The following is a 17,316-nucleotide window of genomic DNA, read 5'->3' on the forward strand; positions in this document are numbered from 1 at the left end:
TAACTCTTAATTAACGACACAAAAATACAGCTTAAACTCTACTTCTAGATCAAAGAATGTGCATCAATTCATTAGTTCATTAATGTTAATTTAATTGATTAATTGTATGTTTTTAATTAATTTATGAAGCCACTGTACACTTTATCATTACATATTATATTGTTATATTACAATGCCATTATATTTTTGTGCAGGCTTTTTTTTTATTTACAACAAAGCAAGCTAACTTTTTTTGCTTTTTTTGTTTTTGTTTTCCACCATGTTTCTCACTGACACACACTCATAAACTCTGGTCTTAAAGAAAATCCAGAGCTTCCCACTCATATTTATGCATTCATGTGCGTTCAATCTCCGACATGACTTGAAGGCACCATTAACATTTCCTGTGCAGTTCTCCTGCCAAACTGCAGAGGCAGCACAGCTTCATCACTGCTTCTTCTGCTTAGCCAGGTTCGCTGTCTCCTTTGCTTTCTTCCACTTGAGTTTTTTCTTGACAAGCATGAGGTCAATGTACACACGATAGTTTAGGACAGTTGAGGCACAGAGAAGACCACCATGCAACGCACCAGCGATACCACAGCTGAACATGTCCTGACCTGAAATGCACAGAAAAACCCCAAACAAGTTAAAATGCTTTGATCATTAAATGGAATGTAGTGGCAGAAATACTTGTTGCTAACTAATGCCTATTAATTATATATATCATAAGTATATACAGTACAGTCCAAAAGTTTGGAACCACTAAGATTTTTAATGTTTTTAAAAGAAGTTTCGTCTGCTCACCAAGGCTACATTTATTTAATTAAAAATACAGTAAAAAACAGTAATATTGTGAAATATTATTACAATTTATAAATAACTGTGTACTATTTAAATATATTTGACAAAGTAATTTATTCCTGTGATCAAAGCTGAATTTTCAGCATCATTACTCCAGTCTTCAGTGTCACATGATCCTTCAGAAATCATTCTAATATGCTGATTTGCTGCTCAATAAACATTTATGATTATTTTCAATGTTGAAAACAGTTGTGTACTTTTTTTTTCAGGATTCCTTGATGAATAGAAAGTTCAAAAGAACAGCATTTATCTGAAATACAAAGCTTCTGTAGCATTATACACTACCGTTCAAAAGTTTGGGGTCAGTAAGAATTTTTATTTTTATTTTTTTGAAAAGAAATTAAAGAAATGAATACTTTTATTCAGCAAGGATGCATTAAATCAATCAAAAGTGGCAGTAAAGACATATATAATGTTACAAAAGATTAGATTTCAGATAAACACTGTTCTTTTGAACTTTCTATTCATCAAATAATCCTGAAAAAAATATTGTACACAAATATTTTGTACAATTGTACACATTAAATGTTTCTTGAGCAGCAGATCAGCATATTAGAATGATTTCTGAAGGATCATGTGACACTGAAGACTGGAGTAATGATGCTGAAAATTCAGCTTTGATCACAGGAATAAATTACTTTGTCAAATATATTTAAATAGTACACAGTTATTTTAAATTGTAATAATATTTCACAATATTACTGTTTTTTACTGTATTTTTAATTAAATAAATGTAGCCTTGGTGAGCAGACGAAACTTCTTTTAAAAACATTAAAAATCTTAGTGGTTCCAAACTTTTGGACTGTACTGTATATATATATATAATTTAACACATGCATATGATAATGCTGACAGCCCTAAAAATACATTTTATTTACTTAGTTTTTTTTGTTGTTGTTTCTTTCGGTAAAACTTTTTCGGTTCCATTAGTTAACTAACATTAAGTTAAAGTAAGTTAATAAAATACAACTTTTGATTTTAATATTGTTTTTGTAAAAACTGAAATTAACATGTTTTAGGAGTATTTTTTATTGTTGGTTCATGTTAACTAATGTAGTTATCTAATCTTAACAAATGAAACCTTATAAAGTTGTAATGCAAGTTTTTTTTTTTTGCAGACCCTCTTTAACCCCTTGCTACGGAGCCCCTAAAGGGACATGGAAAAAAAGGAAAAAAATAAGAGATGGAGGGACAATTAGTTGTCAATGCTTTTGCATTCTATTGCAAATGTTTTGCATTCCCCTGAGAAACATTGCGTTGTTCGCAAAAAACTTTGTGTTCCCTCGCAAAAACGTTTACGTTCCGCTGAGAAACTTTGCGTTTGCTCAAAGAGCTCAAAAGGCTTTGCGAGCGAATGCAAAGTCTCTCGAGGGAACGCAAAAGCATTGACTTATTGACTTATTATATACTTTTCCCACCAGCATGTCCCTTCAGGGGCTCCATACCTTGCAGACCCCAATTTGAAAATAGTATACAGCTGGAAGAACACTGTACCTGACAAATAAAGGTTTTTGACGGGAGTATCACATCGATTTCGAGCCATGGCCTCTGAATAGAAGCGGCCCAAGTTGTGATCAGCAGAATATATGGCTCCCCGGTTACAGCTGAGGTAGTGCGTGTTCGTCAGAGGAGTGGCTGCTTCCTGATACACCAGCTGAGACACACAGAGACAGTTTGATCATTCTGAACGCTCAATCATGCTCCCTTTCTGACTTCCAATAAAAAGTCCTGTCCATGCTGCGGAATTTCTGCCCATCCAAATGTAATAAGTACTGAATGTTTCATAGACATAGTTTTGAGAAAACAAAGCTAATCAACATACAGTTCAACTCAAGTCACCATGAAATCAAAATTGACAGTTTTGGCTAATATTATAAGTTATTTATCTGTGCACATCATTATTTATTTATTTTAAATCCATGTGCCCTTGCAATCTTTAATAGATTCAACAAAAATCAAGCCCATCCCTATGCTGTTTCTCATTTGAGAAGCCGTTTCACTCAGATATAGCAATTTCCATTCCATATGAACTTTAATACTAAGTGCCTCAAACTAAATTCGCAGTGCACTCTTAGAAAAAAAAAACATTCAATGTTCGATTTTGACATTTTTAATGTACTCTTTATGCCAAAAAATGTTCTATGTAAGAAGAAATGTCTTGCATAATACTTTCATGTTAACGGGTTATTTAATTTTTTAATTATTTAAACGAGCTGTTCAATTCATAAAATGTAATCAAAATTTAAAAGGAATTAAAACTAATTAATTAAAACTAAATCCTTAAAATGGGAATCTCTAAAAGGTTCTATACAGTATATGAAGCGCCATTCTATATTTGCCACTATAACCTAATAAAATCTAGTCATTAGCTCTTTCTTAAAATGCTTCTTGTATCATCCTGACACACTGCAAACCTGTGTTTATGATTTTTTTTTTTTTTTTTTTTAAATGTATGAATCATAAATATTTAATTACAGTAATCATTTTTTGGAGGCCTCTTAAATGCATTAAATGAAATATTTTCCCCTGTTCACACTGTTTCATGTCAGGACAGTGGCTACAAAGGCTTTATGGCTGTGAACATTGGTGCTATTACAGTTAACGCTTTTCTGTAGTTCTAGAGTTATTAATCACATGACATTTATGGTTCAGATGATTGGCTTAAAAACCTGGATCTTAGTGCTGGTGACCAAAGGTATGGAAAAAAATACTATGGAGGTCCATCAACTGTTTGGTTACCGACACTCTTCAAAATACATTCTTTTGTGTTCAACAGAAGAAAGAAATTCATACAGGTTTAAAACAACTTGATGGTGAGTAAATGATGACATAATTTTCATTTTTGGGTGAACTATCCCTTTAAGTGGGTGTCCTTTGTTAGCAACGCAACTGCCATTGAGATGAATGGGAATGACTTTCTCCAGGTATTATACTCTGAACAGGCTATGGGTGGTCCACGGGTATGAGACTAATGATATGTTTTACAGAGATGTTGTTGATAAACACCAGCTACATTTCAATGCTCGACCTTTTAATCGTATCACAGGTAATTCAATCATCGTGTCCCAATGTTTAATGGATCCGTGTGTAGACTCTTCAGTCAACATGTGAATGACTAACTTGACATTAAACAGGGATAGGACAAAAGTACTCTAACACTGAAAAGATTACACACTTTTCCTTTTTCACTCATTTTTCATGTTAAAATAACAGATTTCGAATTTGCAACAAAAAATACCTTTTCTCTGAGTTTTGGGAAGTGTTTGCAGGCCCAGTCAAAGAGATGGTTTGCAAATCTCATCTTGTAGTTGAAGTAATCATCGCCTCTTTTCCTCACTCTAGTGTCCTTCCACTCTTCAAACCATTCATAATTGACCATGGTCAGGATGGTCATACATGACTTGCCTGGAAAATGTGTATGTTGTTAATTTATGGCATGACATTATTAACAGCACAACAGAATCATGCTTTAAATTTAGATGATTATGCAGATACACACAGAAAAAAACATAAATGCAAACAGATGACTTTAAATATCTTGAAAAGTAACATTCTCACCGAACATTAACTGTCTAAATAATTAAGTGTTTTTTATTTAATATCAGACCCATACAGGCAATTAATATCACACCTACACTACCGTTCAAAAGTTTGGGGTCAGTATGATTTTTTTTTTTTCAAGAAATTAATACTTTTATTCTGCAAGGACGCAGTAAATTGATTAAATTGACAGTAAAGACATTTATAATGTTACAAAACAAATAAATGTTGTTATTTTGAACTTCCTATTCAACAAATAGTCCTGAAAAAATATCATGGTTTCCAGAAAAATGTGAAGCAGCACAACTGTTTTCAACACTGATACTAATCAGAAATGTTTCTTGAGCAGCAAATCATCATATTAGAATGATTTCTGAAGGATCATGTGACACTGAAGACTGGAATAATATTTCACAGTATTGTCTGGGTTTACTGTATTTTTGACTAAATAAATGCAACCTTGGTGAGCAGAAGAGACATTAAAAAATATTTTTTGATAGTTTTCACGTGACGTCACACCCTGAGGGGAACGCCTCACCGGAGAGCAAAACAATGCTTTCCTCCATTGCCCGCCAGTCATTTTTACCAGGTTTGTAGTAAGATCTAATGATCATAATTATGCATACTTTATTAAAAATATTATGCATACTTTGTACAAGCAAACAAATGAACACATAATATTAATGCAACACAATGTTTCTCGTTAAGCGTCGAAAACCATAATAAAGAAAATGCATTGCATTCATATTCTGGGCTCATCTGCTCATCTGTATATAGCATGCATCATCAAAAAGGCTTAAACTGAATTTGATCTTTTAATATCACTGTTTTAGTACATTAAGGCACTTTAAGGGTCGGTTCACCCTCCGCCTGCTTGATCAGCCCTTTAATTCTAATGGTTTCTTTCTGCATATAATCTGTTTTTAAAATTAAGTGGTGCAACACAACTTGATTTAAAATAAAACCCAGATCAACAAATCCTTGATTAGTGTTAAACTTTGCTTAATTTAATCCTTATTGGTGCAACCCACCCTAGTGTTTTTCACGTTAGCTTTTTTAAAAATAGTCCCGGTGTTTTTAATGATTGAAATCACTGCAGGTGCTGCATATGGATCACAAGTGCCCAAACTTGCTTCTTGTTCACATATTTTTGTTTTTAAGATGGAAAATTGACAGGCTTGTGCTGCAGTTACATGGCTGTTTTGCCCTCCAGGGCTCCGTGAAAGTCATGTGACTGAAAACTATGAAATATCGGGATTCAGGCACTTTAAGGCCTTTAAGCACATTTGTAAAAAGGTATTATCTTTTAATTAGCAAGCCTGTAACCATCTTTATCATAGATGGAACAGACCATTTATAGCCAATACAGGCAATTTACCATAGAAAATATATAATTTTTAAAGCTTTTCACAAGTTATTGAGGTTGAGCCAAAAACATAGGACTAGTACGCCAAAGTTGTTTTTTGAAATAATCTCCAATATTTAATGAACGATTCGGTGGACAGCGGCGGTCCTAGAGGCAAAGTTACTCAGAATGATGAGTTCTACCATATGGTACGAATGTTGTAGGTGTGTGCGAAAAATCGGGTGAAGGCGCCCCCTGGTGGCCGATTTCTTGCAGAGACAATGCTATACAGAGAGCTGCTGTCTAAAAAAATCATCACCATCGACAAGTTGATCGTCTGTTAAGATGTTACCTGGGTGACGGATTGTGATGTGGGGTCTTTGGCTGAGGGGAAAGTGAGGAGCATCATGGGAATGTTCTCTGGTGCCTCGTCTTTACTCATACCGAAGAACTCATCCATCCTACAGGTGAAAGTTCACTCTCAATTTACTGCAGTCACACCTTGTATACATAAAGAGCTCATATAACATGTGCTAATTGACATACAGCTCTTTCAGAAAACAACGTGAGACTACAGGAAAGTTTGGAAATGTTTTCCCACAGGCAGGAAGATAAGAATTGCTTCTTGGACTGAGAGCAGAAACCCTGTCCAGACAGAAGTATGGCAACAGGCCCAGAAAGATGGGATGTGCGTGGGAATGGTTTAGTCAAGAGCACTGCCTAGTGTTTGATTTGTGCAAGTGATTCATGTAGTTTGCCAATCTATGCTTCCTTATAGATTATGGTAAATAGGTTGTTTCTTATCTTTGGACTTTTTCTTTAAATTTGATTCTATATTTTAAATGCAACAATATTATATTGCAAAAGTAGCTGTATATTTTCTTATATATATATATACTGACATGCCATCCATGTCATTTGATTTGAAGAGCCAGATGCTGGTGGACACGATGTCTAACTCTTCTTCGGTCGCATCAAACCCTGAGAACAGCAGGAACGAGGCTTTACCGGGCCTTAACATATCCAGACGACTCTGAATCTCTGAAATATAAGAAAACAGTGCATCTAGTCTATCAAGAGCAGTTTTACATCTGAAGATGTTTCATTGAAGCACACAGAGTATGTTCACCTGGTTTGACTTGTATTTCCGGAGGTAGGAGCTTCTGGAAGGTGTTGAAAATCCCACAGTTGGAAATGATAATAGGAGCTCGCACTTCCACGTGCTCATCACCTTTCCTCACGGTCACTCCTGTCAATCAAACCACAATAAATACACTGCCCTTCAAAAGTTTGGAAACACCCCTGGCAAAGTGTGGTTTTGGACGGTATCAGCGTAAATCCTTAACATTTTTTGGTGCAAACACATTACGGTAACTTGACATTATCATTGAAGACCAGCAATAATAATTTTCATTTTGATTACATAATAATGGCAATATGTACATGCTCCTTTGCCAGCTGTGATGCCTGGTTACTGGTTTAAACTTGGCCCAGGTTTGTAAAAGATTTTTGGGTCAGCACACCTTAATAGCTTCAACAATTGATTGTCAATTAAGTTTAGAATACAAATGAACCAGTTAGAACCCAGTTTAGGTCAGATAGCTGCTAATGCTGGATATTTTGAGGAATCGAACATTTAAGTTTTTTCGAAACTGTTTATGTAATAAAATGTGTTTTCGTAGTTTGTGTTGTCCCTTATCAGTGCAAATTAAAAAGGATTCATGCCAATATTGTCCACTTTTCTAGGGCGTTTCCAAACTTTTGGAGGGCAGTGTACAAACTTTACATAAAAGCTAAATTAGAAGAAACTGACTTTATTTATATATGTACTCACCATATGCAGCTCCCTTCTTATCCACTAGGATACGGCTGACAGGGGCGCGGACCAGCACACTGCCCCCGTATTTCTGTATGACTTTAGTGATGTGGAATGGGATCTCACTGGCGCCCCCTTTAGGGTAGTATGCGCCACGCTTGAAGTGGTGCAGCATCAGAGCATTGATCATACAGCTGGAATCTTTAGGAGGCACACCTGGAGCAGAGATCAAACAAACACTTCTTTAGATGGTTGCGGATCATTTTGACCTGCATCAGTTTTTGTGTTGCTGGAAATACTTGGATAACCTATGATATTTTTCTTGATGTTTAAATATATGATGATACAGATGGACATATAATGCTATTATTTAATGTATTTAAAACAGTTTATTGCATATTATTGTTTTTAGTGCACAACAATATTTAATGTACAGAAATCCTCACCATAGAAGAAATATGAGAAGACCAAGTGCAAGTCCTTGTTGCTTGTCAGTCTGTTGTTCACCTCTGTGGCATTTGATTCTGATAGACGAAAGATGGATGAGAAGTAGTCAGCGATGCCACTTTTAAGCAGAAAGAGAGCCAGCCATTTTGGAATCAGCTTTAGGATGCCTAAAAGAGCAACATGTCTGGCTGTGACCTGTGGACAATACAGAGGAGAAGACAGGAGTAATGAGCTTTAAGGTTAAGAGGGTAATATTTGCAGGCAGAAAGGCCATGAAGCAATTTATTTTATTTTATTTCATTTGACTTTGTTTTATTTTGCGACAGGGAAAATGTGGAGGTACTGATTGCAGACAAGTTCAGACAAGAACAAAGAAAAACATTCTTAACTTATTAGTATTACATGCATAAGTATCTGGAAGATGCATAATAAACCTCATAATAAGGAATATTTATTTGGTGACATGATTATTGTCCAACTGATTTGCTAGACAGGCATGAAGGCACATAGTAGGATTAGCCATTAATTCAGTCCACTCATGGCCAATGCAAACACTGGCAGAGGTCCCGGATTGGCTTGAGGCAAGCTCACACTACACGACTTCTGACCAGATTTTGCTGTCTCGGACAGATTTCCAAATCAGCTGCGGCTCGTCTGTAAGCGCCAAAATATTAATCCAAACATAGTCCTCTATATAAGCCGAATCAGTAATAAATTGTAAATGTACGGAAGAGGATTAGGGCCAAGCAATAATAAAAAAATAAAACCATCTCGAGATTAAAGTTGTTAAATTTCAAGAAAAAACTCGTTAAATTTCAAGAAAAAAGTCGAGATAAAATGTTGAGAATAAACTCGTTAAATTACGAGAAAAAAGTCATTAAATTACGAGAAAAAAGTCGTTAAATTATGAGAACAAATTCGTAATTTAACGAGTTTATTCTCAACATTTTATCTCGACTTTTTTCTTGAAATTTAACGAGATAAAATGTTGAGAATAAACTCGTTAAATTACGAGAAAAAAGTCGTTAAATTATGAGAACAAATTCGTAATTTAACGAATTTGTTCTCGAAATTTAACGACTTTGTTCTCATAATTTAACGACTTTTTTCTCATAATTTAACGAATTTGTTCTCGTAATTTAATGACTTTTTTCTCATAATTTAACAAGTTTATTCTCAACATTTTATCTCGACTTTTTTCTCGAAATTTAACGAGTTTTTTCTCATAATTTAACAACTTCAATCTCGAGATGGTTTTATTTTTTTTATTATTGCTTGGCCCTAATCCTCTTCCGTATAAATGTGTTTAGCATTCTGCAACAAATATTTTTCCGATTTTCTAGACTATTTTAAGTGAGCAGAATATATTCAAATTTAGCGTATGGCTTCGTTAGGCATAAGTGGGTGCCTGAGCCCTGCCCAGCTCTACAGCGCCCCACAGTTTTACAATGTAAATCTGTGGTGAAAAATGGAACTGCAGCATGGTATCCAGCACTGATATACAGTATTATCAGTTCAGAGATGCAATCTGACATATGGAAGCTTGTTTCTGCCACGGAATAAATTTTATCTCAGAATTGCAAGTTTATATCATGCATTACAGACTTTATGACAATTCTGAGAAAAACGAATTGCGAGATAAATTCACAATTCTGAAGGAAATTGTGAGATTCCCTACCTCTCATCAGGATTGTGAGATAAATAGTCGCAATTAACTTTTTTATTTTCTTATTCCGCATTAACATATTAAACATATGGAAGCTTTTTTCCACCACGGAATTAAAAAAAAAAGATAATTGCAACTTTTTATCTCACAATTCTTTTCTCAGAATTGCGTGATATAAAGTCGCAATTGCAAGTTCTAAAGTCAGAATTGCGAGATATAAACTCGCAAGAAAAAAAGTCAGAATTGTGAGTATCTCACGATTCTGACTTTTTTCTCTCAATTGCGAGTTTATATCTCACAATTCTGACTTTTTTCTCACAATTCTGACTTTTCTCCAAATTGTGAGATATAAACTTGCAATTGCAAGTTATAAAATCCAATTATGAGGGGGAAAAAATACTGACTCACAATTCTGACATTATAACTCAGAATTCTGACTTTATAACTCATAATTGCGACTTTATATCACACAATTCTGAGACAAAAATTCAGAAATGCGAGACGTAAACTCCCAATTCTGAGAAAAATTACTTTATAACACGCAATTTCGAGTTTATATCACACAATTCTGACTTCATAACTCACAATGGTGAGTTCATATATTATATATATATATAATTGTGAGATGTAAACTCACAATTGCAAGAAAAAAAATCAGAATTGTGAGATAAAAAGTCACAAATTACTTTTATTTATTTTTTATTCAGTGGCGGAAACAAGCTTCCATAGAGAGCCAGTCTCAAGCAGTCACAGACACTGCAATATTTTCAAACTTGTTTGACATTATTGCCATGTGATCTTGTTGTGTGTGATGCAATGACAAGATGCAACTAATCCAGCCAATCACAGTGCCGACGGTATAAATAAAAAAAAAAAAACGTAATCAAAAGCTGCGTTCACGCCATGTTGTTGTAACTACCATAATTACACAATTACAACTTGTAAAAAGCGTTCACGTCCTCGTAGAACTCGTAATTACAATTTGTGAACTAGGAATATTCGGAGAGCTTGGATTTACGTGACCGCTGTACCACATGACCACTGCATATTCATATTGGCGTTAATAGTTATGTTGCCATAAAAACACACAAATCTGAGAACGTATTGAATTTATGAATTTATGTGAGAAATCTTTTTTTTCCCACTGTTGGTTGGGACTTCCTCTTGTAGTTAATGCACTTCATCATTGTTGTGTTGTGTAGTATGTGCGCTGTTACGACATGAGCACCACATGATTCAGGTAGTCGTCAGTCTTATAGTGTGAGCTTGCCTTTGGAAACATGAGATGATGGATGCTCTACCTTCATGAGCTTAAAGAACTCCTCCACAGCTTCGACATCATCAGGAAACTGCTTCTTCAGGTTCCGCTCCATCTCAGTCTTGCCACTCAAGATGGCATAGTCTCTCCGTTCCTCATTGTCGCCAATTATAATACTGTCAAAATGCTGCTTTAGCTCCACAAACTCCAGCTGACCCTCAGTGATTTGGTCAAAAGCGACCTTAAGCAGACCGTTTTCATGCAGCTGCCCGAAGTAGTGAAGTCCTTTTACACGGAAAAAAACAAAACGGTTTTAGGACCTTCAGCAGATATGTTCTTCATCCCATGATATTATTCACAGACATTGCTTGTACATAAATAACACAATCCTGGAAGTAGAAATCGAATTCATTCGATATGATTTCAACTTTAGTTTTATTTCCATATTCCTGTTTAATATCGATACAACAATCTGAGAAGTCACTGTTACTCTTAAATTTACCATGTAATCAAAATTGACAAATGTTATTTTTTATGGAATATTGCGATATTAATTATAAATGATTTATCTGTGCACATCATGTGCCCTCCTAATCTTTTATCAAAATAACTTCCTGTCCCTCTTGACATCTCTGATCATGTTTACTGGTGTGAGGGGCGGGGCAACCTGTCACTCACATGAGATCCACCAATAGCCAAACCACAATCAATTCCCCACGGACAAAATCAAGCCCCGCCCTACATTTGTTCTTGTTCGAGAAGCCGTTTCACTCAGATTTAATACACAACAGGCTTTGAACATCACATGAACAGCAATGTATATTGACTTTTAAGGTAATCAGCTAGTTATTTTCATTGTATGCGTTTTATTCAGTTTTAATATCTGAATGTTAGTGAGAAGAAAAAAAAAACTTTTAGATATCAATCATATTTGGTCTTGGGTAAAACAAAAATGCATAATATATACTTTGTTTCTTTGTATATATTATATAAAAAGTACATACCCACATCAAACTCAAAACCCTTCTCAGTGAAAGTGTGACAGCAGCCTCCTGCCACGTCGTGCTGCTCCAGCACCAGGACTTTCTTCCCAACTTTGGCCAGTGTGGCTGCAGCCGTCATTCCTCCGATCCCACTGCCTATTATAATTGCATCAAGATCCTTTGGAATCTTCTCCTTGGTAAATCCTAAAAATACATACAGTAAGTATATAGACAATGGCCATGGGTAGTCAACCTAAATGCCTATTAACCTATTAAAGGATTAGTTCTCCATATAGTGGACTTCAATGGCCTCCAAACGGTTGAAGGTCAAAATTACAGTTTCAGTGCAGCTTCAAAGCATTCATGATCCCAGATGAGGAATAAGGGTCTTATCTAGAGAAACCATCACTCATTTTCTAAAAAAAAAAAAATTATTTTATACATTTTAACCATAAATGCTCATCTTGAACCTAGCTCTCTTCTTCTCTATTAGAATTCCAGCAGTGTAGACGCTGCTAAGTGTATTACTGCCCTCCACAGGTCAAAGTTTAAACTAAATTGTCATATACAATATGCTAGTGCAAGTATATAACAATTAGTTTGACCTGTGGAGGGCAGTAATACACTTAGCAGCATCTACACTGCTGGAACTCTAATAGAGAAGAAGAAGAGCTTGTTCAAGATGAGCATTTATGGTTAAAATGTATTTTTTTTTTTTTTTTTTTTTTTTTAGAAAATGAGTGATGGTTTCTCTAGAAAAGACTCTTATTCCTCATCTGGGATCATGTAGAGCTTTTTGAAGCTGCAATGAAATTGTAATTTTGACCTTCAACCATTTGGAGGCCATTGAAGTCCGCTATAAGGAGAATAATCCTGGAATGTTTTCATCAAAAACCTTAATTTCTTTTTGACTGAAGAGAGAAGGACATGGACATCTTGGATGACATGGGGGTGAGTAAATTATCAGAAAAATTTTATTTGAAAGTGAACTAATCCTTTAACCGTAAGGCCTGGTAGTAAACACGACCCATTCACATGTGAAACTCATTTGCAAAATCACCACCAGGTGGCGGAAGAGGAAGTTTGGCCAGGAAGGCAGGAACTGTGACATTTTCGTTTGTAAATGAAGCTAAAATAATGAAATAAATGACTGATGATGATAATAATAATAATAATAATAATAACAATCATAATACTAACAATAAATATAATATAGCATTATAACGTTTAATTTTGACTAATTATTTTTCATAAAAATAGGCCTACTAAAGATTAAACTTATCTGACTACCATTAGTGAAATATTACAGTGATAGCAGTGCTTACTTACTGTATAGTACTTAGCCAGTATTTTTGATTATTAGCATACACATTAATGCATTATGCCATAAAATAACAATGGGAATGTTATGATATCATAATACATTTATTTTCTTTGTCAACATTTGATCCCATTATTTAAATGGTTAGTTCACCCAAAAATGAAATTTCTGTCATTAAGTACTCACCCTCATGTCCTCCCAAACCCATAAGCCCCTTGTTTGTTACCCTCAGATTTCATCAAAAATATCTTAATTTGTGTTCCAAAGACAAACGAAGGTCTTACGGGTGTGGGACGACATGAGGGTGAGTACTAATTTTTGGGTGAACTAACCCTTATATATGTTACAAATAAAATGTTTCATAACTTCCATTTAAAGGTCACGCATACACATACTTTGTTATTCGTTATCTGCCCTTTTTTGATGCCATCTGTTCCCGTACAGAGCCCTGCACATGACACGTCTATAGGCTACTGTACTCACTCATGTCATGAAAAAATAAAACCTTCAAAGCAGCAGTGTTCGTATGCAATCGTTATGTAACACTTTACTGCACCAAGAGCAAGAAAAACAGGAAATGAATAGTCCAATACTGATCTGGGTTAACTCCCATCATGCAGTGCTGTCAGTGGGTGAAAAGGCCTGATAAGGGGTTAACATGGCCACAAAATATCACTGAATACAGAATTATCTTTTAAGCCATAAAATACTTTAAATAAGAGTGTGAGAACCACAAATGTTATCCCAACTGGCTAATCTAATTAAGATATGGTAAAGCCATTGACACGTATGTTAATTGTTTTATAATAGCATTATCTATATGTTACATAATTAGATTACCTTAAACAGCTTTTTTACATTCCGTTTCAGTATATTATCCGATAATACTTGTTTTTAAGGTATATCGCATACTTTAGGCTATATGATATGTACAAAAGAGACTTTGAATTTTTTTTAAAAGGAAAAATGTAATTATTTACTAACTCGTGCTATTTCAAACACTTCTGTGGCACAAATGAAAACAAAATAAAAATAAATAGTGCATATATACAGTATATCACATTTATGTTACTTCATTTTGTCGAGACGAGACGAGATTTTACAGCTTGACTAAGTGCACTTAATTGTATTGAATGTGTACTTGTAGTGTACTTCAAATCTTAAACAGTTTTTTTAAAACTGTATTTGCAGATAATATAATAATAGGCCACTTACGTGTAAAGAGAACACACTTTATTTATTAATATATTTCTTAAAACACTGCACTTTGTAATAATGTCAAATTCAAAGTTTTTAAGGTACAATTTAAATCATATTTTTCATAAACTTGTTCATGCTTTGGTCAAAAAAGTACACTTATTTTGATGTGTTCGACTGCTAAAGCACACTTATTTGACAAACTGCATATTCATAATTGCAAATGTGTAATTGCAAATATATGTAAATGCATGACAAATTTAAGTTGTCAGTACATTCACCAGTACACTTGTTTCATCAAATACAACAAAGGTAATTATGAAATGACTTATAAAGATGTACTTGCATCATAAGTGGGTCAAAAAACACTATAAATTTCAACTGATTGCATTTAGAGTAAATTAAAACTCTAATACATTTCCACTTACACTCACCCCCCTAAACCGCACTCCTATCCAGGATCACGGCACCAACGTAACCGCTCCAGTTTGAACTGCCCGCTCTAAGCGGGACTCAAACCCTCAAAAGCGCCTCTTGAAATAAGGGGAGTGTGGTTTACATGCACAGCTCTTACTTATAAATGATTATTATAAATGATTAATCCATGCACATTATTATAAAAAACAAAACAAAACAAAAAACACATGCCCTCATAATCTTTGATCAAAACCATTAACTTCCCCTTCATTTGGAAACTTCTGATGATGTGTGAACCTACCTTTTTTTAAAAAAAATTCTATATAAGTTATTTCACTTGGAAATACATAACAATAGGGAATATATGATGATTGCAGTTTCTGTTTCATGGCATCTTAAACTATTAACACTTCACTTTATTTATATTTAGAAATACTGTATTCCTGGTTTTAGCCTTTATGTGTCAATGGGTTAACTGCTTATAATGTTTTAAATATGAAAATTAAGAGATGGAAGCTCCTTAAATGCATTCAGCAGAAACACAGCCGTTTGCTGCATTTGAAGATTAACTCAAATGAGCTTGTGAATTCGCTTTCAAAATGCTGCAGATTAGCAGAACAGGCTTAAAACATTCTCAGGTCATTCGCAGGGCAAAGAAGCGTTCAGTGTCTAAAGATGTCTGGTTATTCACCTTGTTTCAGCACTTTGTCTCTCTTTCTCTGGTCCAGCTCCAAAGGTCCCGGAGGTCTCACCGACTGCACTGAAAATGGACTCGGCTTGATGAACAGGTACCAGTATGTTCCAGCAGCCCAAATCAGGACGCACACCAAAAATATCAGCAACCACATCGTGAAGAACTGATTCTGTGCTCACTTTGAAAAGTCTAAAATCGACCTACTCGAATCTTGAGTTTTCTTAAAAAAAAAAAAAAAAAAAAAAGCTATTGCACATAGGAAAGCTAGAAGAGATTTAAGCTGAAGATGAGCTTGTGCATCACAGCAGATCGTCTTCTGCAAGGACGTTTGCTGAAAGTCTTCTTTTATATGCAAGCAAGGAGCAAAGGTGGCAGCAATTGAGTTTGCGGTGATGCAACATTTAAGTATTATACATAATCAACCAAGATAAGAGTGGTAATATGAAATAACAAGCTTTAGTCCACATACAGATCCAAAGCAATCCTCTTTACAAAAACATTTATGTTAGTTTCAATGAATGTTTACTTTGTTTCAGGAACAATAATCCCGTGAAGTATTTGCTCCACTTAATTGAACCACAAGATTTGTATTACATAACACAGACAAACACACACAAAAAAGAAAATGTTTCATTTGACATTCATTTTAAAAGGGAAAAAATAAAAACAGTTTCAAAATAAAATCATTTCAATGTTCAAGTTATTTAATAATAATTAATTGTTGTTGTCAAATGTTAGTGTATTATGTCCACAGTTAATGTGATGAACTCCAGCTGTGGTTGGGAACTCATCTCATACATCCAATTAATCAATCGGCTCTCTAGTACAGTAGTCAGGGCACTTTAAGAACTGTCTCAATCGCGAAATCCTTCCAGGGCACTGAAACGTGAAAAGTCCCACAACGCACCTTGAAAACCTTAACAGAAGTTCTGAAAACATATATCACCTGAGCCAACAGTGACACGCCATAGATGTTTTTAAAAATACAAACCATTATTTAATTACATTTCAGCTAACACCATGTCCTAACTATATGGGATAAAAGGTATCTTTTCCATGTTAATTGGAGTTCTTGTCCTAAAAAACATGACAGTGACACGTGATGATTCTATTTTAGAAAAGGTTTCTATTTTTCTGGAACAACAACACAAAGTACGATATAGCTGTGTCTCATTTCGGAGGCTGCGTCCTCCAGAGGGCGCATTTGAAGGCTGCATACATCATCAAGGATGTCTTATAAGAAAAGTAACCATAATAAAAATGGACTTATTCCTTGTGAGGTGTAAAATACTGTAATTTCTTTCTTTGCAATCTAATGGTTACTTTTCTTAAAAGTTACTTTTTCCTAAAGGATTAGTTCACTTTCAAATAAAATTTCCTGATAATTTACTCACCCCCATGTCATCCAAGATGTTCATGTCCTTCTTTATTCAGTCAAAAAGAAATTGATGGTTTTTGATGAAAACATTCCAGGATTTTTCTCCATATAGTGGACTTCAATGGCCTCCAAATGGTTGAAGGTCAAAATTACAGTTTCAGTGCAGCTTCAAAGGGCTTTAAACGATACCAGACGAGGAATAAGGGTCTTATCCAGCAAAACGATCGGCCATTTTCTACAAAAATACAAATGTATATGCTTTATAAACACAAATGATCGCCTTCCTAATGCACTTTTGTATTCTTCAAAAAGCTTATGCCGATATATGTCCTTCCCTATTCTACTTACGGAACGATCGCGGCGCCAGTTCCATTTGTTCCATAAGCAGAATTGTGAATCTTTACTCAGCATAAA

General features: G+C 34.8%; 1 protein-coding gene across 1 annotated transcript; it reads right to left on the reverse strand.

Moving 5' to 3' along the window:
- Positions 1 to 222: 222 nt before the first annotated feature.
- si:ch1073-13h15.3 (inactive all-trans-retinol 13,14-reductase) lies at positions 223 to 15,854 on the reverse strand. The gene is given in 12 exon segments (XM_048171548.1): positions 223 to 596; positions 2,335 to 2,494; positions 4,079 to 4,245; positions 6,078 to 6,092; positions 6,095 to 6,186; positions 6,628 to 6,766; positions 6,855 to 6,974; positions 7,560 to 7,757; positions 7,988 to 8,183; positions 10,956 to 11,197; positions 11,917 to 12,099; positions 15,522 to 15,854. Coding segments are annotated over 12 exon segments (1,839 nt in total). The 5' UTR covers positions 15,679 to 15,854; the 3' UTR covers positions 223 to 426.
- Positions 15,855 to 17,316: the final 1,462 nt, after the last annotated feature.

Source organism: Megalobrama amblycephala, linkage group LG20, assembly GCF_018812025.1.
Source record: "Megalobrama amblycephala isolate DHTTF-2021 linkage group LG20, ASM1881202v1, whole genome shotgun sequence".
Lineage (NCBI taxonomy): Eukaryota > Metazoa > Chordata > Actinopteri > Cypriniformes > Xenocyprididae > Megalobrama > Megalobrama amblycephala.